The 22,667-nt window shown below is 39.9% G+C and overlaps 1 protein-coding gene across 1 annotated transcript in view; it reads left to right on the top strand.

Annotated features, from left to right (window-relative positions):
- REV1 (REV1 DNA directed polymerase) overlaps positions 1-21,752 on the top strand; it is a 130,469-nt gene extending 108,717 nt beyond the window's left edge. The window contains exons 13-23 of the mRNA XM_075590477.1: positions 128-348; positions 2,306-2,478; positions 2,869-2,971; positions 4,942-5,104; positions 6,044-6,246; positions 7,047-7,268; positions 8,112-8,226; positions 11,400-11,617; positions 14,645-14,792; positions 15,473-15,575; positions 21,342-21,752. Coding sequence (XP_075446592.1) covers positions 128-348; positions 2,306-2,478; positions 2,869-2,971; positions 4,942-5,104; positions 6,044-6,246; positions 7,047-7,268; positions 8,112-8,226; positions 11,400-11,617; positions 14,645-14,792; positions 15,473-15,575; positions 21,342-21,453 — 1,781 coding nt within the window. The 3' untranslated portion in view covers positions 21,454-21,752. The remainder of the gene's footprint in view (positions 1-127; positions 349-2,305; positions 2,479-2,868; positions 2,972-4,941; positions 5,105-6,043; positions 6,247-7,046; positions 7,269-8,111; positions 8,227-11,399; positions 11,618-14,644; positions 14,793-15,472; positions 15,576-21,341) is intronic.
- Positions 21,753-22,667: the final 915 nt, after the last annotated feature.

Consider the following 22,667-nt stretch of genomic DNA (forward strand, 5'->3'; position numbering starts at 1 on the left):
ATTTGTGCTCCTATAAAATTATCAAACGGGTCTTGTTTGATACATTTTCACCCTGCTGTAAATATGTTTGCATCTTGTTATCCGTCACAGTCTTGGTCTGAAATAGTTTCTCCTGTGTTACGTTTAGGAGTTGGCAGGTCAATGGAGTATAAATTGGCATCAATGGGCGTTAAAACCTGTGGCGATCTCCAAAATATCACAATATCTAAACTCCAGAAGGAGTTTGGGCCGAAAACAGGGCAGATGTTATGCAGATTCTGTCGTGGTTTAGATGATAGGCCTATTCGAAAAGAAAAAGAGAGGAAATCTGTGTCTGCTGAGATCAACTATGGTATCCGGTTTTCTCAGGTACAACTGATAATGTCTGGGCTGCTACTAAACATTGTATTACCTTGTAAGCAAGGCCGTGAGTTGTAATGTATTTACGTCTATATTTATCTCGGTGCTCAGATATAGATATTTTCTGGGACTCGGGCAGAGTTTTTATTCTGCACTTCGCTTGCAGCCGTCCTATCTGCCCTCAGGCTGCCAGTAAATGCAGATGCCTTTAACATGCAGGTTACATTTAAGCATTTGGCATCCATCTTGCTTGTTCACAAGACTGTAGAGAAAAGTATGATGTCCACGTAATTGTACTAGCAAAAAAAAAAGGTAGAATTTAAAATAGATACAAAGATTGTTTGGCTTTTCATATCAAATAGGAACATTATTGAAGTGAAACTTCTTTGGCGGCACCTACAGATTTTTGATAGGAACAACGTTGTTGCTTGTAACACAAATGCGTAACAGAAGTTACGTCATGGCCTGGTGATGGTCGCGCATGCGAAGAAGCGACCACCGGACTTCGCGCAAGCGCAGAAGGGCCATTGGACTCCGTGCAGAAGGGGCCCCTGGACTCCGTACATGTGCAGAAGGGGCCACCGGGCTCCACGCATAACTCTGCACATGCGTTGAAGGGAGGGCACCCCCCCCCCCACACACACACACACACACACACACACACACCACTGTTACTAGAGGAATTCCAAGTGAGTATAAATATAGAAGTGCAAATAACAATTTTTTTAGAAATGTACCATTTAGAATAAAAAAAAGGCAGAAGTGGAAAACATGCAAGGTGTGTACACATATAATACATGAATTGTATATAAATTAATATAATATAGTGACTGTAATCATTATTTTTTTTAAAAGAGTGTGTGTGCTGAGCACGCGTGTTCTAAGTCAAACGTCTTTGGGTTTTGTCACTGAAATTGTGTTTTTAATTTTTATGATTTACATTGAATTAAAGACTTTTGAGAGTAACCACATTTAGATACTTTACAATCCAAAATATTTGTATCTGACTTTAGTTATCATAGGTCAATTATATCATGTATACCAAGTGACAGTATAGAAATTTCAAAACAAAAATAAATTGTACTCTCAAATCTTTCATTGAATTAAAAACATCACCATCGCAAATACAATTTCTGTGACAAAACACAAAGTTTTTCTTACAATGCGCGTGCTCACCACACACAACATTTTTTTTTTTTAAACAAAAACATTGGGTTATAAGCAGTTATTACTAAATTGTGGATGTCATTGTGAAATATTTTTGTGATATTTACAGACTTTTCTGCTGTAAAATAGCCTGTAAATAAAGGAACATATTTTCTGTACAGTTCTTCCTAACAGTCCATGATACTTCAGCATTCTTTGTAACCTCCCTATATCACCGGCAGTGTTATACTGTACCATGCACCTATTGGTCAGATAATCACAAAATAAAATGTCACCAGAATGATCTGCCCTCTGCTGCCTGTTGAAAATGAACCTATGCAGTCAATCCATGTTAAAATATATATATATATATATATATATATATATAAGGTTATGGTGGGTAAAAAAAGTGACAGAAACCCTCCACAGTAAAGCATAAAGCAACTGTAAATATTACTGTATGCTCATTTGCATGTCTTAGACAGGTCTGCAACCCTGTCTTTCCCCATTGTGTGACAATGGGGAAAGACAGGGTTGCAGACCTGTCTAAGACATGCAAATGAACATACAGTAATATTTACAGTTGCTATATATATATATATAGACTAATGTCTATAGACTATAGACATTAGACTAATGTGAACAGAATAAGTGTGTGTACAGTTGTAAACCGCATAGAAATGTGTATATATATATATATATATATATATATATATATATATATATATACACATTTCTATGCGGTTTACAACTGTACACACACTTATTCTGTTCACATTAGTACTGGTTACATTAATGGAACCCAATATCTTGCTCTTAGGCCAAAGAAGCAGAAGCTTTCCTCATGAACCTTGCAGAAGAGATCCAGAGAAGGCTTGAAGCAGCGGGCATGAGAGGCAAGAAACTGACACTGAAAATTATGGTCAGAAAAGCAGGTGCGCCCTTAGAACCAGCAAAATATGGCGGCCATGGCATCTGTGACAATGTTGCCAGGTGAGTTAGCTTAGGTTTATCACATTTGACAGCCATGGGGACTGGAAATGTAATGGAGTATGTATCGAACAGACTTTCCAGGATTTTTATATACATCCCCCTACCCTGTTTAAAATGAAAGAAACCTGGTTTAAATCCCGCTAGCAGCTCTTTGCAAATATATTCTTTGAGTCAGTGAATTATTGTTGTTTTTAAATGATGCACAGTTTTCTGTACCGTGGCAGTTTTGTATAGGAGGGTTTTTTGATCTGCATATTAATGAAACATCTTGGTGGGGATAGGGGCAAGGCCGCAGGGTGACTGGGAAAGCCACATACTTGCAGAATGGCGTTTTGTAGTAAGGTGGCGTTTCTAACATTCCTGTGTTTCACTGAGAATATCTTGGTTTAGGACTGTAACTCTTGACCAGGCAACGGACAGCGCCAAAGTGATTGGAAAGGAAGCTCTGAATATGTTCCATACAATGAAGCTGAACATATCGGATATGAGAGGAGTAAGTACTGAGTAACATGACTTATCACATGCAGCTGCATTTTTTCAAATGAAATTTTGCTGATACAGTACTATGATTACTGGAGGTGATTGTAATAGATGATGGGTTTACCTGTGCCCTTTAAGCCATTAAGATGATATTTGCATTCATTTATCCTTCTAGTATATAAAGTGGACCACAACTAATTCAATATTCTATATTCTTATATGCTAAATTATTAAAGCAGCACTCCAGGTTGCATTTCTTACTTTATTTATATATTTTAGTTATGGGGTTGGAGATGGGGGGCTCCGAAGCGGACTGTTAATTTCAGCTCCAGGGAGATACTTACCTCCGTAGGGGGTGCCGGTATCTCTCTACAGGTTTAAATGTCCCTCGTCATGCGGGCCAATAAGACGCTGCAAGGGATGATTTCACGGCTTCCTATTGGCCTACAAGAGGTGGGACATTTAAGGCCGCCATTATGTTAGCCCCAACGAGCTCCGTCGGAGCTGCTACCTGAAGAGATACCGGCTCCCCCTACAGAGGTCTGAATCTCGGGAAGCAAGGGGTCCCCGGAGCTTAAATTAACATAGTAAAGCTCTGAAGACCCCCATCTTATGTCCTATAACTAAAAATAAACAAACAAGAAATCCAGCCTGGAGAGCTGCTTTAAGTAATCAGGTTGTTCTTGTTAACAGGAAAGAAAAAGAAATGAAGTGGAGGCGCAATGGAAAAATAGAATCAACTTTATATTCACCTTCAAAGTGAGTGGTCAATAGTAATTAAAATATACATATATGGTGCACTGCTAATGCAAAAACATGCATTAAATACATAAACAATTGTCAAAAGTGATATTGCTAAATATCATATATGTGAACTGGTAAAAGTGTGTAAAGGTCAGAGTTGCCTGTGAGTAAGGTGGTAGCCTTAAATGCTGCTGGCTGTCAGCTCCTGCATGCTCCTTCCTCTCTGGGGTTAACGCCCGGACCGCCCTGCCACACAGCTGGATCGGGCGCTCACACTGCTGGGACTCACTACCTCCGTGAGTAGGCGGGGGCCGTGGGTCACCTTGGTGTGCGCCGTCAGATGGGACCGTCCTGGGCGTCTTCCAATTTTCCCCTCCAGCGTTGCTGTATTGCAGCAGTGTGAGCGCCTGATCCAGCTCTGTGGTAGGACGGTCACTTTTAACAATTGTTTATGTATTTAATGCATGTTTTTGCATTAGCAGTGCACCATATATGTATATTTTAATTACTATTGACCACTCACTTTGAAGGTGAATATAAAGTTGATTCTATTTTTCCATTGCGCCTCCACTTCATTTCTTTTTCTTTCCTGTTTGAGGTAAATAAGTGGAGTGGTATCCTCTTGTGTGGGCATGCAATAGTCAACAACCACAAGAATCCTTTATTCACCATACTGTGAGGATCAATCCATTTTTGGACTATAATCAATGGACATTAATACTGGTAATATAAACATTGCATTCAATTTGTGAGTAGAACTCTGCTGAGCTGTTTCAAGGGATTGCATCTAAGTATCGGTGGTTTGTTACTTTTATTTTCACATTTTGTGTTTAGCAATCAGTTCATTATTTTAGGTTACTATCCATAGTTGTTTTAATAGGTTAACCATTTACCAATCAGACACCACGGGGAAACTCCCCCCCCCCTCCCTCTCCATAGATCATACATCCCAGAATTTATGGACACTCAATAGCTTGTGTAAACATCAGCGCACCCCCTTTTGCAGCTGTGAGTGTCACTCACTAGTGCAACCTTTTTTCCCCTCGTTCTTGTTAACAATTTCCAGCTACATGTGTTGTGATTTTTTTGATTTTGCAGAAACCGTAATCTTTAGGACTTTTTTTTAATTGCTGCTCGTTACCACAAGATATGTTAAAATGTGGTGTTTTTTTGGAAGACAAGCCTCCATGTCATGGTGGAGTGCTAATGAAACACCTATTTATCATTTCACTTGGTCAGGTTGGAATTCAAATACACCACTTGGTTCCAGTCCAACGATCATCGGCCTTTGGTTCCTCGTCAATGAAATCTGGTCTCCTTCCTGGAGGGTCACGCTCACTGATAGATATGTTTCAAGTGAAAGGAACAAAGACCCCTGCAGAAGAAGAAGACAAGAAAAGGGGTAAAGTATAAGTTACAGATGTGCTTCTGAGTAACTTGAATCATGTTTAAAATGAAAAACCCTCTCAATAACAGTTGCAGTTTTCCAAATAATTATTACCTGCTTTAGTCCTGGTGAAACTAGCAGATCAATGTGATACAGGGCACCGCAGGCTACTAATGGAGTTGATTACATATCTCAGACTTCATAAAAATGTTGCATTGTAGGGCATGGTGGTAATGCATCAAACGTGTGTGTATATGTATGTATATATATATATATCTCAATAATGGATTGGGAATTGATTTCAGGCAAAAAGTGACACGGTGTGCTCATTTGCATGTCATTTCCCCAGAATCCCTTGCTGCAATGGAAGCACTGTATGCTGGGGATAATGGTGAAAGGCAGGGTCGCAGACCTGTGTAAGACATGTGAATGTGCTCACAAGTGATATTCTTTATTTGCTATTTGCTATATGCTATACGGTGGAGGTTTCTTGTTGCCTTTTTCACCCACCATAACTTAAAATGTGTATGATACATACCTAACTATTCTTTACTAAAATGAGTACGCATCACCGACAATCTACTAACTAAGATGAGGGAGTTTGTATTATGATTCAGATTGCACTAAGTTAAAACTCACAATTAAAAAATAAAAAAAAGATATAATAAGATTATATTCAAAATGTGTTTCAATAAGTAAATATAAGTGACGGATAAATATCAGTCATAATAAATCAGTGTTTACTTTGTCAGCTTTGTTATGGCATTTGCATGCTCCGGTTTGTTTGAATTGAACTGCTTGTATGTGTTGAAACTTTCGGCTCCCTGCAAGACTTTTGCTATTTAATGCCTTTATCTAAATTTGGTCAAATGCAAAGTTATAACTTCAGTATATTTATCTGATTGTTTTGAAATAACAATAAGCTGATATCAGTGTTTTGCTTTCTGCCATCAGTTATTGTTGCTGCCATGGATCGTGAAATATCATCAGCATCCGGGACATGTTCTTTTATTCCATCTTATAATAAGCATGTTACATCCAGTCAAAGCCCGAGTACTAGCAAAGCAGAGTCCGCTCTCAAGAAAAATGGCCTACACTCCCCAATCCGTGTGAAATCAAGGCTCAATTTTACCATTGAGGTGCCCTCCCCTTCACAGGTAAATTACGCCTTTTTTGCTCCAAGTGAATATCGCAAAAGGTGAAAAATCTACCGCAGCTAAGGCATTACTAGCATGAACCAAGTTTTTAGTCTAATAATGTAAAACTAGTGGAGGACAAACTGCATTTAGGCAATATTACATCGTATGTCAGCAGATTAACATGAATGATTTTAATACTTTTCTTCGTTTTTAACAATTTTAATCAAAAAGATTACATTCAAAGTTACTGAGAGGGATTGAACATACCATTTATCATGTCTTAGTAGTGTAAATGTGTACTGTTTACCAATTTATAAGGAATAACAGCATCACTCACTTTTATATACATTTTAAACATACAGTAAACAGACGTTCCTTGAACGGAAACATATAAATGACAAGTAAAGGTGTTTTTTCTTTTTCTATTGACAAATTTGACACATTACTAGCTATACAAGAAGTACTGTACGTTGCGGAACAATACTGAAGAAAACTCTTTATTGGAATATACAGTATACCCCTGCTTTTCAGCACCAGACTATTCTGGAGTTCTGTTCGGAACTTCCATTTTGCACCGACTAGAAAATGCCAACACTCATAAAAATGGTTGTATCAAAAACGTGCAAATATTTTTTTATATTTTTATAAAAATATAGTGTGTAAAATTCTATGTACAGTGCTGCGTACCACGCACAATGTTGTATTTGTGAAGCGCGTTAAGTCCCATTGGGAGAAAAGTGATATGAAATGAAGTTATTATTTGTACACTGTGGACATTAGTTTTTTTTTTATTGTGCTTAAATCTTGCTGATTTGCAGGTTGATCCATCTGTCCTAGAAGCACTACCTCCTGATATCAGAGAACAGGTGGAGCAAACATTTGCAATCCAACAGCGGGAAGCACCCACCGGAAGGAAAAAGGAGCCTTTAAATGGGTTACAACAGCAGCCAGTGGCAACCGTCCTTTTACAGATACCAGAGCTGACAGAACAAGGGGAGGGCGCAGGCATTAATGTCATAGCTCTCCCAGCCTTTTCACAGGTGAGGGTAAATATGCACATTATTTTGCAAACGCCCATTATTCAGCTATTACATGAGCAATATTGGAGCTTGTGTTATGTGTATGTAATCATAGTTTAATCATTATATAGTAATGTTGAAATCAGCTGATCATGTATCCTTCTAACAATCAGTATTTTTGTTAAACTAATCAGCATGATACTTTTTGGGGGAGCGGGGGATCATTTTTCTCCCATAGCTGTATTGCTTCGGTAATCATAATTCTGGCGTGTGAGCTAGCTAAAAAGAAAGATAATTTTTAAAGAGGTAGTCCTAGCCGTTTTTTTCCCCTTCATTTTTTTCTTCGCCTTTATAATACTGGGTTGAAGCAGGGGTTCTTCGGAGCTGATCCCCGTTAATTTCAGCTCCGGTGACACCCTGCTTCTGGAGGTACTTACCTCCGTAGTGGGGGCCAGTAGGCGTTCCAGGGTTCACATCATGGCCGATTTTCAAAGCTCATGCGGGCCAATAGGAGGCTGTGACATCACCCAAGGCGACTTCCTATTGGCCCCTGGGGCGCAGGAGCATTAAACTACAGGCGATACTGGCACCCCCCTTCGGAGGTAAATATATTTGGAAGCCGGGGGTCCTCCGAGCTGAAATTAAAGGAGTTCAGCCCTAAAGACCCCCTGCTTCAATCCTGTATTTAAAAAAAAAAAAACAGAAATTGCTCCTTTAACCTCTATCCTTATTATTATTGAAGACAAAGAAATGTGAACATTGTCCTGGGATTGTGGAAGGGTGTATATTCAATTTGATGTCCTTGAACTTTTCCATTTAGGTAAATATAATAAAGTGTTTTGTTGCTTTTTTGGGGTTCCTCAGGTGGATCCAGAAGTATTTGCTGCCCTGCCTGTAGATCTCCAGGAGGAGCTTAGAGCTGCATATGGCCAAAGGCATAGACAATCAGAGAACAGCGTCAATCTAAATCCAACCTTTGGTAAGAGCAAGAGCCGATATAGAGACGGGCTGGTGAGAATGTGCTTGGTGTTTTCCCTTATCAGATGGAAGGGGGCGCTGCATGTGCCGATTACTTCTGCCATCTGCTGGTCTACAATATACATAGTTTGGTTTTAGTAGTTTCTTAACAAAAACACATCCAAAGAGGTGTGTGTGTATATATATATATATATATATATATATATATATATATATATATATATATATATATATATATATATACAGCTCAACCCCGTTATAGTGCGATCCGCTATAACACAGATCGCTTATAACGCGGTTTGAGCGTGGACCCCGAATTCAAAAAAAAAAACATTTTTTTTTAAAGTTTTTTTTTTTTGCAGACACTCACAGCACACTGCATACATTCACAGCACACTGCACACACTCACAGCACACTGCACACACTCACAGCACACTGTACACACTCACTGCATACTGCACACTGCACATACTCACAGCACACTGCATACATTCACAGCACACTGCATACATTCACAGCACACTGCATACATTCACAGCACACTGCATACACTCACAGCACACTGCATACACTCACAGCACACTGCATACACTCACAGCACACTGCATACACTCACAGCACACTGCATACACTCACAGCACACTGCATACACTTACAGCACACTGCATACACTCACAGCACACGGCATACACTCACAGCACACGGCATACACTCACAGCACACTGCATACATACACTGCACACACTCACAGCACACTGCACACACACACAGCACACTGCACACACTCACAGCACACTGCACACACTCACAGCACACTGCACACTGACACACACACAGTCTCACACAGTCAAATACACACCCACACACACACACAGAGACACACTGTTTCTTTAAGAGAGCTTGCTCTCGCAAGACGGAAGCAGAAGCAGGAAGCAGAGACAGGGAGAAGAGCTGCCAGATGCCGGGTAAGTGCTGTGTGCTGTTGCCACTGCCCCACCGGGTCTGGGAACGCTGGGAGAGTTCTCAGATTTCCCCCTCTGGCGGACACAGTACCACCACAAAAAAAAAAAAAAAATTCGGCAGCCATTTTTTTCCCGCGACCCCGTTTATAACGCGGTGGTCGCGGGTGGCCCCCGAGGACCGTGCTATAACGGGGTTAAGCTGTATATTCCTCTTTGGATGTGTTTTTGTTTTTGAATATGTGTATATATATATATATGTATATATATATGTATATGTATATATATATATGTGTATATATGTATATATATATATATATATATATATATATATATATGTATGTATATATATATATATATATATATATATATATATATATATATATATATATATATATATATATATATATATACACACAGCTGATATCCCAAATGATTTGTCCAAAGATTGACAGCAAATAAAAAATACCACTTATGAGCACTTTCACATGTCTAAAGATTTACAAATGTTACAACTCTATTAATTAATTTTTCTGCCTAAGAGCAAAAAAAAATCCTTTTTTAATTTGTTTAAATAAAGTTAGGCTACTTACCAATTTCTTATTAATGTTTAATCTGGCACACTTGCTGAGACCCACACTGATGCAATTTAAAAAAAAAACAACAACAATAATAGGGGATTCATTGCAATGCTATGAAGACACATATCGGTTATATGGTCAAAGGGTTGGTAGTGTAAGGGTCTTGCATTACGTTGCTTTCTATACAGGAAATACAGAAAGGGGAGAGCACTAGACACACTGATTCTGTGTCTTTTTCCCACTAAAAATCTTCGCTAAGAAGAAAATATAATGTAATGACTTTAAAACTGCACACAGCAATTATTCTGTATATTTCTAAAAGAACTGTATAAATATCTTGATTACATAGTGAGTGTTGTTATATACTGTGCTGGCAATGTATATTTCATGTGTTCCATGTATATTTTGTCCTCTATATATAAATCTTCACTAAATTTGTAACGTATCCTGTCTCTGAAATGAGAGCACTATCTGAGAACCAATTGCCTTGTCATTTCGAGAAGTTAAAATGGTGTTCACTGATCGTCACGAGGACCAAGCCCTGTCCTTACCCTTTAGGTGTTCAGTGAACATCATTGCTTTTGTAATTCGTATCGAGAGGAAATTTCTGCTGTGGCTCACTGAGAGCCGTGGCACCATTACCACGGAGGAGGACTTCAGACAGTGGGTTACAACCAACTGTGCCGGATTGTCTATGACAATCGAACACCCAAAGTGTTAAATATTCTGGCAAGTATGAGTTAGACAACATGCCAATTTAATGAGAATTTATCATATTTTTGGCACGATAATGGTTCTGAGAGCCAGTATGTTTTTGTCTTTAAAGATGCAGGTTACCCTTTTTTGTTTTTATTTACCCTGATGGGAAACGGGGGGCTCCCTGGAGCTTACCCACCTTAATTTAAGGTCTTGGGGACACTCCCTGATACCCGAGATACGTGCCTGCAAAACTAGCGTCGCTACTTCTGCATATAGAAATTTGTATTGATCAATGTAACCCAGGAGAGATTTAAACCACCATTTTGTTTACCCTGGACGGGGTGGTACCAGGTTCGTATCTTGGAAATCAGGGGCTCCCCAGACCTGAAATTAAGGTGCTTCAGCTCCAGGGACCCTGTGCATCTCATTATGCATAAAAGCAAAAAAAGGGGGAGGGTTGTGCCCAGGACCGGCTTGATGGCATTGCCGGCGCGACAAACCCCGCTCTTACAAAGACCCTGCTCTCTTCCCCACAATAATTAAACTGACTGCCGGGGAGAGCGCGGCACCTCTGTAACTTTGACCTTCTCCGGCGGCATTTCGTGCAGGGTCCCGTCATCATTGCTCTGCAACGTCAAATTGCGTCGCATTGCCATGACTTTGGGACGTCACGTGATGCGCGGCGGCACGTTACTAAGATAGCGGGACACCCTATGGTGCTGTGAAGCCATGACAACATCACGCCACATTGGGCCATAATGTCCCGTCGTCGCGCAGGCATGGTGACGGGACGCTGAGGAGATGCCGTCGGAGGAGGAGGTGAGAGCCGAGGCCCCACATATGTCCCTGCACCGAGCCCCGCAAACATCCCAGCCGGCCTTGACTGCTCCTTTATACTCTAACCTCTGTTATACCTTTGGGGTTTGTTTTGCAGTTTCAAAAAATCCATTGCTACAACTGAAAAAGCCTGCTGTGAAAGCAAAGAAAAGGAGCAGAAAGAAAAACCAAGCCAGTCCTAACAAAAAGATCCAAAGCCCTTTGAAAAACAAGCTCTTTAGTAGCCCTGCTAAGAACTTTGTGTCCTCTGGGAGTCCACAGAAACTAAAAGATGGGCACCTAAAACAAGAAGCCATACCTCCTGGGCAGGCTCAGGTGACTGGATATGTTCCATTAATGCATTGAGCACTGAACAGATGACATGTATTTGCCTCTTTCTTTAAAACCTTTCTGGATTAAGGCATGGGGAAATAGAGAATTCACTTAAATGCACACCACTTAAATATAAAATATAACCTTTATTGACATTACATAAAACATATATTACCGATAATGTAGGTGTAACCAAAATTTAAAAATAAGTTTGACGAACTGTCTGTCACCTGATCTAAATAGTAAACCACTAAATAGCACGTTAAACTAGTGATCTAGGAAATACAAGGCAGATACAGCAGTGGTATACGTAAACCACCTAGGACCAGAACTAAATTGCACCAAGAAATGCCATACAGTATAATGATAGTACCAGGTTAGGTGCATAGTTACTACCATACGTGTAATGTGACCTCAGATAAAATCTAGTAGAGGTGTATATCAGGGACAGGGAACTCCCTTAATAATCAGGTTAAAGTGTGGACAATCCTGCTATCACAGAACAACCCTGCACCAATGTAACACAAACACAGATGCAGGTGTAATCACCTTAAGCACCACACATATATAAACACAGGCACAACAGGATAGTGCCAGTATGTGAGTCCCAAGATATAAATCTACCTATGGTAATGTAACAACTGTCCCTGAGGAAGCTCCATAGCTGGAGGGAAATGTGAGTAGGGCATGTAGTGATGTTGTAAGACTCCTACTTGGAAGTCTTTTTACTTTAGCTTGACGATTTTACAGCTGACCAGTTGTTCTGTGATAGCAGCATTGTCCACACTTTAACCTGATTATTAAGGGAGTTCCCTGTCCCTGATATACACCTCTACTAGATTTTATCTGAGGTCACATTATACTTATGGTAGTAACTGTGCACCTAACCTGATACTATCATTATATGGCATTTCTTTTTGCAATTTAGTTCTGGTCCTAGGTGGTTTACGTATACCACTGCTGTATCTGCCTTGTATTTCCTAGATCACTAGCTTAACGTGCTATTTAGCGGTTTACTATTTAGATCAGGTGACAGACAGTTCGTCAAACTTATTTTTAAATTTTGGTTACATTTACATTATTGGTAACATATGTTTTATGTAATGTCAATAAAGGTTATATTTTATATTTAAGCGGTGTGCATTTAAGTGAATTCTCTATTGAGTGCATTGCCTTGTATTTGTATTTGTGCCACTGCCTTGTATTTTTCCTGATTCACTTCAGTTCACAGTTTTGCACCCACCTGTTAATTATCGAATTTTCATTAAATTAGTGTGGCTCTTAGTTGATCACCCCCTATCCCTTCCCTGTTTTTGGATTAAGGCAACCCTACGATCTTCTCAGTTTACTTTTTCTTTTGCACCTTGGTCTCGTGTGTGTTTTTTAATGTATATAGTCTCTTAAATCACTCTTTTGTAGATGACAATGCACAAACATATTATTTATGGAATTCTTAAGATGCCTGCTGTTACCTTTCTTGTTAAAATCTCTGTTATAGCTGCTAAGAAGCACAGCTCTGGAGAAACATGGTCACAATACCCTGTGCTACTTTCACCAGAGTATGACCTTCCAATCTAACCTTGACAGAACTCAGTGTTTTGAAGATTAACATATTTACGCAGTTCATTTAAATGTAGACGTCATAGATGTATGTACGTAATCTTGGAAGGAGCTCACAGTGTGACGGGAGTGTTGTGAAGTAATGAACACCTGTCCTCGTTGAGCATTGTAATGATACCTTAATATCATTTCAGTCTTGACTAATACTCAATTTTCATATATGATCAGGTTAAATTATGTAGGCACCAACTAAAAATTGGTAAAGCAAACAAACTATATGTCTTTTTGAAATGATAATATTTTTGCAATGAAGGGTGTTGAGATAGCAATGTCTTACTGTTGATACCTTTTATTTGGGTAGGTAAATGGCAGATGAGGTTTAATACAGACAAACGTAAGGTTATGCATTTGGGAAACAGGAATAAACAGGCAACTTACAAATTAAATGGGGATAAATTAGGAGAATTCATGATGGGGAAGGATTTAGGAGTGCTTGTAGACAGGAAGCTTAGCAATAGTGCCCAAATTCATGCAGAAGCTGCAAAGGCAAACAAGATCTTATCTTGCATTAAACGGATGGAAGGGAAGTAAGCATAGTTATATATGTATATATTATATATCATATCATTAGTAAGACCATACCTTGAATATGGAGTACAGTTTTGGACACCACTCATCCCTTAAGGTTGGAGGAAAGGAGCTTTTACCAGCAAAAAGGAAAGGGTTCTTTATAGCAAGGGCAGTTATAATGTGGAATTCATTACCCATGGAGACTGTGATAACAGATACAATAGATATCTTCAAAGAAGGGTTGAGCATCTTTTTAGAAAGGAAAGGCATACAGGATATATACCAAAAAAGTAAACCTGGGAAGGATGTTGATCTAGGGGGTAATCTGATTTAAATTATTTTTCCCCTTATGACATATAATTGGATGATATTTCACTGTTTTTTTTTTGTTTGCCTTCCTCTGGATCAATATACTGTAAATACAAATATAGAATAAGTATCTGTCGTCTAAATTTAACAGAGGTTGAACTTGATGGACTATATATTTTTTCAACCTCATCTACTATGTAACGATTAACTTTTCCTTAGCAGTTATTTATAGACATATTATAATAGGATAATAACATCGTAATATAGGTTTGACTAAAGATGTCCTTTGATTTTAACTTTCTGTGATCTATTTTCTATCGTGAGAAGATACTAATGCAAAAAAAAACATCAACCGATATATCGGGGACAAGAAATCCCATTTAAAGCTATTGGCTTTGATCTATTCAGTGCATTTTTCCCCTCTGGTTTTGCAGCTGGGATGTGTTGGTAAATGAAAAGCCTTGTGTGCTAATATTGACCAAGAGGAAGGTTTAAGAAAAGAAAAAAATGACTAATAAAACTGCACTAAACTGAGGAACTCACTGGAGCACTATTTAAGAGATAATAAAATATACATGTTTTTCTTTGTAGTTTGAGTTGGGTCCTTCTACATCAAATGCCTCAGAACCACTGACTCAAGAGTATACTTCATTTAAACCAAAATCTCCTAATCTGGCTGGCGCTATTGAATTTAATGATGTGAAGACCTTGCTAAAGGAGTGGATTACCACAATCTCTGGTAAATACGAATGCTGGTTGGATTCTGGTCTAAATGCCTAAATAATTTGGATATTTTTTACAGACCCATAAATAACATTTTTTTTTTTTTCTATGATTTTGATATTCTATACATTTGGATCAATTAACTCATGATAAGGTTATAATAATGCATTTTATATATTCGCACAAGAACTAGTGCTTGACTGTCTAAGAGCATAGCTTTGAATGATCAAGGTGAATTAAATGAAGATATATAAATGGTTAACAGTTTTACCATTTTTTTTAAGCAGAATAAAATAGACATATAATTATACTTAATAGGTCTTAATTCTTCCCAAAACTATGTTGGCAAATAATAGGATAAATCATAATTTCATTTGCTAGCCTATAAATCTAGCTGCATTTATATCCAGAGCATATCTAGCTACAGTATGAAGCTATTATGTTACTGTCCCAGCACATTTCTAGTTTAGAGTTACATTTATATGTCATCAAACATAGCCTCAATTATGAAACATCCTTTCGTAAATTAGAAAAGATATTACGTGAAAAAGTGCTTTCACTTAATTACATCTTCAGTATCGGTTCTTATGTACAAATGTGTACTATTCTGTCCTTGAAACTAAAATGATACCTACTAGAAATACTGAAATCGCAAGACTTGTCCTAAAGTTCGTGTTGCTTCTGGTTTCCAACTAGATCCCATGGAAGAAGATATACTGCAGGTGGTGAAGTACTGCACAGATTTAATAGAAGAAAAAGATTTGGAAAAACTAGATTTGGTCATAAAATACATGAAAAGGTACTTGCTACTTTTACATTGAAATATTTGCAGTGTATGCATGCTAGTTAATTATGCACATGTGGTAAAGTCCTTACCAGCTGTGAACGAACACTTTTCGAACGTTATACCGTCTGCTGTGTGCAGAGACACGTTGGATTTAATGATCTACCCCAGTGATGATTAAACTTCTCTTTGGGGACTACTAGCCACACCAGGTTTCAGGCGTAAGCAATGCACGTGTACACAGGTGAATTCATTGAATTTGCATTGGAATAGAATGCTGGGTTGTTGCCTGAGAGACCTGGTCTGGAGGTTTGATAAGCAGATCAGGATGCCTTTGGAGTTATAGCAATTACTATTGTGGTCTGTGCCCCCCATGACGGGAAGTCTTACAGGGGTGGTATTAATCTGTTTTTTCAATTAAACCAGGCTTAAGATCCATATGTTGATATCATGATCGCCATACAAAGAGGGTGTGTAGGCTAAATATTTCGGCATAGTGGTTCATATAGATCTTGGCTCATATTTGGCATCCACATATGGTATGCTAGACTAATGAGTGTGTCTGTGAGGTAACCCCTCGCCAAATGAGAAGCATTCATAGCAATACATATTTCCAGTGATCTCTGCTCATCAAGTTGAATTTCCCTCACATTGCAAATAAAAGATGCAAAACTGATGTTTAAAAGATGTAACAGACTCATCACATCTTGGTATAACAATGCTTGTGAAGTTTGCAATCTTGAAAAATGTGCTCCACTATTTAAATGGAAAAGCAAAGTGTTTTTAAATATTTTGAGAGTTGTCCTGAACAATAATAATAATAATACTCACTGAATCAGAAACGGTTATCTTCAATGACAAAGAGAATTCTAGTGAATCTGGATGGGTGAATGCCAAAGTCTAATTAACTAGTGTGAGGGTTAATTAGGGTTAGAGACCCTATCTCCAATTCAGTATAGTGAGAAAACAAAGTGCAAGGGTGGGCGCTTAAAGATAATTAAGAGCACTAATTAGTGCCAATAGAGTGCAACCAAAAACACTAATCCTAAAGTGCCATTAGTGAATATAATTGTGCAAAAAATAGTGACAATATTAGATAATCATGTGGCAAATATGTGTATATAGTGAACACAAGAAAAAATGCTGCTCAAAAACCCTTTAAATGGATGGTCTGTGGACTCCACTTAAATGAATGTGTTCTCAGAAGATAGGGGAGCGCAGGTGTCAATATATAATATAGAAAAAATAAAAACACAACATAGTGCAAATAAAGTTTTGTGTGAGGTTGAAATATGTGAGGAGAAATTCTTTCAGATGAAGACTCGCGTGGTTTTAATAAAAGAAAGGCATCTCGGAGATCAGTGGCAAGTTCCTTGACTCTATAGATAAATGTAATTCCCCACTTGGAAGATTCTAGTGTGGCGTAATCTCACTCAGTCGTTGTCATCAGTAGTGATGTGAGCATAAGGGTAGAAGAAATAGGCAACTATAGTGTAATCCAATTAAAAAAATAACAATTTTATAAGACAATTAAAATTCAAAACGTACACAGTGTCATACGGAATGGGACACATAAAAGATGGTGTATAACCAGCTCGGTTACTCCCCGCTACCTCCGTCTCAGACCTCTCGATCGCGATGCGTCACTTCCGCGCTGTGACGTGCACAGGATCCCGGATGTTTAGCCGATTTGGAGGAGGGTCTTTGCTGCAGATACTGCTTCGTTGGGGGCGGTCAGGAGTCCTCTGGAAACACCACGGGAGCGACTCTACGCGTTTCACTAATTGTGTAGCTTCCTCAGGAGTCATGGAAACTACAAGGCTGTCATTACTTATACCCTAACTCACGATCCTATTGGCTAATCCTTCAACCTATAGTATTACACAATCATTATCAGATGCTCCCAAGTGGGGAATTACATTTATCTATAGAGTCAAGAAACTTGCCACTGATCTCTGAGATGCCTTTCTTTTATTAAAAGCACGCGAGTCTTCATCTGAAAGAATTTCTCCTCACATTTTAACCTCATATAAAACTTTATTTGCACTATGTTGTGTTTTTATTTTTCTATATTCTATATTGATACCTGCACTCCCCTATCTTCTGAGAACACAGTATGGTGAGAGAATGCGTGAAAGAAACCCAACGTATGTATATCTCGTTCTTTTGGGGAAGCATGATATAGAAACGTAAACACACATGAATATATACAAATCAAACTGCTGTTACAATATATAGTGATCATAAAATTACATGTTCCATAAGTATACATGTTCCATTCCCCTCCTGCCCATCTCTTTGGTGTCCCTGAGACCTCTTCTCCTAGGGCTTCTCTCCCTTGTAGCGTCTTGTAAGATCTTCCTCCCTTCCGTATCCTTCTTGCTAGTTGTCTTTACATTTTAAATATTTTCCCTCTGTTACAGTAAAGGTACCTGATGTGTCCTTTGTCCTGAACAAAGAAAAAAAATAGGTGCACTCACAATTACAGCGGAAAACTGGCACCGGTACTCTGGAAGCCCCAGTTTGGAGATACAGCAGACCCTAGAACAAATGTTTATATATACTACTCTTCTCCTCCATACCCCTACAACAAACCCAAACGCTGCAGCATGTACACTTCTCAATCTCCCCCGCTCTGCCTACACCACCCCTCTCCTCTGTCAACTCCACTGACTAATTATCCAACAACAATAGAACAGGTGATAGACAGCACTCAATAAGAAGAGTCGTGGGTGATGCAGGGTGCAATTCCCCTATATACATATACAAAAATACACAGGTGTCCCAGCACTCACGGTCTGTAAAGAAAACAGCTCAATAAAGGAATATGTCCAAAAATGCCAAACTGAATTTAATGTGAACACAAGAACAAATCACTTGGAGTAGTACATCACTTTAAAGCAGAGGTCTCAGGGAAGGGGAATGGGAGAAGGGACACAGGGAAACAACGTGACAAAACACAAAAATGAACAACACAAAAGGGGGGGAAAAAACTAAAAGGAGGAGGGTATGTAAGGGGGGCAACGATCGTTTCGAGGTTCTCACCTCTTTCTCAAGCTCATTCCCTCTGATCAAAGGGGACCTAGAGGTACTTCCCTATATCCTCTCCCCTGTACAAGATGCAGCCCTGTCACGCAATACAAGTCCAAGAACTTAACCAGAAGTGTAGCAGTAACAGGAGTCCCAAGCTAAAGGCAATAAGAGCAAAAGGCAAACCGTCCTGCTTGTGGCAAATTCCTCATCCTGGTCTCCAAATCTCTCCATGTTCTTGCCCTCCCTTACCTTGCAGCACTCATCTCTCGCTACACCCTTTCCCGTTTTCCCTGACTGCCGCAACCCTCACTCCTCCTTCAACCCTCAGCGCCTCCTCTCAATTCTGATCATTTGCCTTACTCGCTCCCTTCACTGGAACAAGCTCCCCCACCATATCCAATCTGCCCCCTCCCTAACTATCTTCAGAAGCCAACTCAAAACTCATCTCTTCTCCATCGCATTCCATGATCTCCCCTACCCTCACCCCTTCGTAACGTCCCTCCAAAACCTTCGTCACCCACCTCACTGATCCAATTGCCTCCACTGCCCCCACTATCAGACCTATCACCATGCCACCAAGACTAAATCCAGAGACCTGACCCCAACCAAGCAAGCTCTCAATGCACCTAACCCATAGCCTGACCATAATGTTCCCACCCCTACCCACCAGACTGACATCTTAACAATTACTCTATATTCTAATGCAGGGGTGAGCAAACTTTTTATGCCGAGCCCCCCTTTTCGTCCATAAAATTTCTCGGGGCCCCCCCTGCCTGATGTAATCAAAATCACATGAAAAAAAAAAAAAACCCTTTATTAAACGGTATACAATGTAAATCCAAATATGTTTAAATACTTAAATATTTCAACAGCTTGCGCTTGCAAAATTAGGCTGCGTCCACGCTGCCGCTGAGAGCGGTGACATCACCAACTCTCCAAGCATGAGCACAGGGTGTCCTGCATAATTGTGCAAGCGTGGATCGGGGCTATTTGTGTGTGGCTGTGTGTCTGTGTGTATTGACTGCTGCTGAGCGCACTTCAAAGTCAATTTTGTTGTCTCCCCAAGCGCCAAGCTTGGGAGAGCGTACGTGCACAAAGGCAATCCTTTGGGGGGGCATTCATCCACCTCTTTGCTACCTCCCTTCCCTCTCCCCTCCCTTTTATTTCTTCCTTCCCCTCCCTGCTTTTTGTCTTGCTATCCCCAGTTCATCCCCACTCCTACCTACATTATTGTTTATTTTTTTCTGTTTTCAATGTTGTGTTTTCAGTTTTTTTTACATTATTTCTGTACATTCATGGTATGATTGATATAGTGGCAGCCTACCCTTTCACTTGCAGAGGATCGCAGCGAAGCAGGTTGCCAGCTGAGGAGAGCAGGAACACAGCGCTATTGCAGGGCAGACACCGAAGGAGAGGCGTTTGACTTCACCATGCTAAGGGCATGCTCCTCCCCGTACCTCCGAAGCCCCTGCGCGTGCGCTCACACACACAGTCACATGGCCACCACCTGCACTATCCTGTTCAGCCACCCGCACATCTTCTTGGCCGCCCCTCGCGCACAGCTTTTTCGTCCTCCCACGCACAGCGTCTGCCAGCCCGCGCACCCAGTTTTTGCCTGCGCCCCCCTAATCTTGCGCCTCATTGCCCCCCCAGTTTGCGCACCACTGCATTACAACACACACTCTCTCTCTCAATCAATCCCCACACACACACACACTCAATCCCCACACACACACACACTCAATCCCAACACACACACACACACTCAATCCCCACACACACACACACTCAATCCCCACACACACACACTCAAATCACCACACACACTCAAATCCCCACACACACTCAAATCAACACTCAATCCCCACACACACACACTCAATCCCCACACACACACACACTCAATCCCCCCACACACACACACAAATCACCACACACACACTCAAATCACCACACACACACACACACACACACTCAAATCAACACACACACACACACACACACTCAAATCAACACACACACACACACAATCAGTCACACAATTTCACCTGTGGGGGCGACATGCTCCAATCCCCCAACCCCCCATGCTGCTGAAAACTGGTGCGGGAAGCAGACAGGAAGAGAAGGAAGGGTTGTCTGTGTGCAGAGAGAAGCCCCGCCCCCTCTGCAAGACACAGACACATAGAAGCAGCAGCACGGAGATTCTGGCCGCCCGTGCACAGCTCTGCCCGCCCCCAGGTTCCCCTGCAAGCAGCCCGCGCCCCCCTACATAATCGTGCGCCCCCCCAAGGGGGCGCGCCCCACAGTTTGCGCACCGCTGTTCTAATCTATATGTAACCACACCTTTAGTTAGTAAAAAAAATAATGTACAGCGCTCTGGATAAGGGCGCTATATAAATGTTATAAATAAATACATGAAACCGGCACTCTAGTGGACTTTGCAAAAAAAGAACAATTTAGTGATAAGATAACGCCGATTGATGTTTCGGCCCTAACCTTTGAGAAAGTCTATGTTAGGACCAAAACGTCAATCCCTGTATTTTATCACTAAAATGTTCGTTTTGCAAAGTCCACTGAAGTGCCGGTTTCATTTGTTTTAGTGTCTCTTGTCCTGAATTACGTTTGCAAACAGCTGTTTAGCGATTTACAGGGAAAAAAAACAACAGTCACACAGTGTAATATATGTTTCTTAAAGCATGAATATGTAACACACACGTGTAAACCTTACCAGATGATCTTTTCTTTCAGGTTAATGCAGCAGTCTGTGGAATCGGTGTGGAACATGGCATTTGACTTCATTCTTGATAATGTTCAAGTTGTTTTACAACAAACTTATGGAAGCACATTGAAAGTTGTTTAAACTTGTAGCAATGCGGCTGCAGCGAGCCTGGTGCTCTCTGCTAGCTGTGCCATAAGTGCTTGTGAAGTATTTGGAAAGTGCATGATAGTAATGCTCAAAGTTTCAACGATCATTTTCAATTTCTTTAATACAAAAATCATTTTTGTACAGTATATTCTTTTTTTTTTTTCTTTTTCAGGAAGTGCCAAATTTTGTCAGTATTGCATGTAAATAATTGTGTGAATTCTTTTATTGTAGTATAGGCTCTATTTACAAAATGTTTGTTTATAAAAGTTTTATGGATTTTTACAGTGAAGTGTTCACAGTTGTTTAATAAAGAACTGTAAGTATATTTTGTACTTGACTTTTTTGTCAATCATTCTCATAAACCAGTCTTTACTTCACATCTTGTTTGTGTTTTGTTCAGGTATACGCAAAATCTAATCAAGTCAGCACTTGAATATAAAACATAAAAAGTCATCCCAGCAACATTCATCTCACCACAGCTCTTGCTTATCATTGCTAGTGTTAGATTAAGTAAATAATATAAAAATAACACAGCCAGGTGTGGATTTGTGCATCCGCCTTATTCCCCAGCATGACGCAAGTGGCCATTGGTATTGAAATGCTAGCGTAGGTACAGGTTGTGATCCCTTTAAACTACTTGATTCTTCATAGATTTCATATAGTGTATACCAAGCTTTCGAAACCTTCTCTTCTTTGCCAAAGGGGAACTTTTGCCCTACATTATTAAAGCTGTTCAAGTATCCAATGACATTGGGGCAACTTCATATTAAGTGTCCCCAACTTCATGGATATTTTGCTTGTTTCTAGGTGAGAGAACGCCACCTTGTCTCAGGGATCCAATTGGTGCTATATGATCACTACAGTATCGGTCACAGAAAAGTCAGTTTGGGCAGGTGTTTGAAGGACCAGGGAATTGTACTTTCTGGAATTTGCCCTTTCTCTGATCTGGGATGTTCTGAAACTCCTTTTATAAATATTGTGCAGGTCCTTTTATTAAAGATACTGTTACTAATAATCAAAGCAAACTAGTTCATGGGCAACAGATAAACACGACGTTATTAATGTCAGTGTTGATCAAAAGAATGATCAGAAAGGTTTCCCCTTATAATCAGCACTCAATGTCATAATTATAATCTATCAATGGACACAATAGCCCTGCAGTAAATTGCTGCTACTCAGGTCAGTGACCCAGAATCACCGGAGAAATC

The sequence above is a fragment of the Ascaphus truei genome, chromosome 3 (assembly GCF_040206685.1).
Source record: "Ascaphus truei isolate aAscTru1 chromosome 3, aAscTru1.hap1, whole genome shotgun sequence".
NCBI lineage: Eukaryota > Metazoa > Chordata > Amphibia > Anura > Ascaphidae > Ascaphus > Ascaphus truei.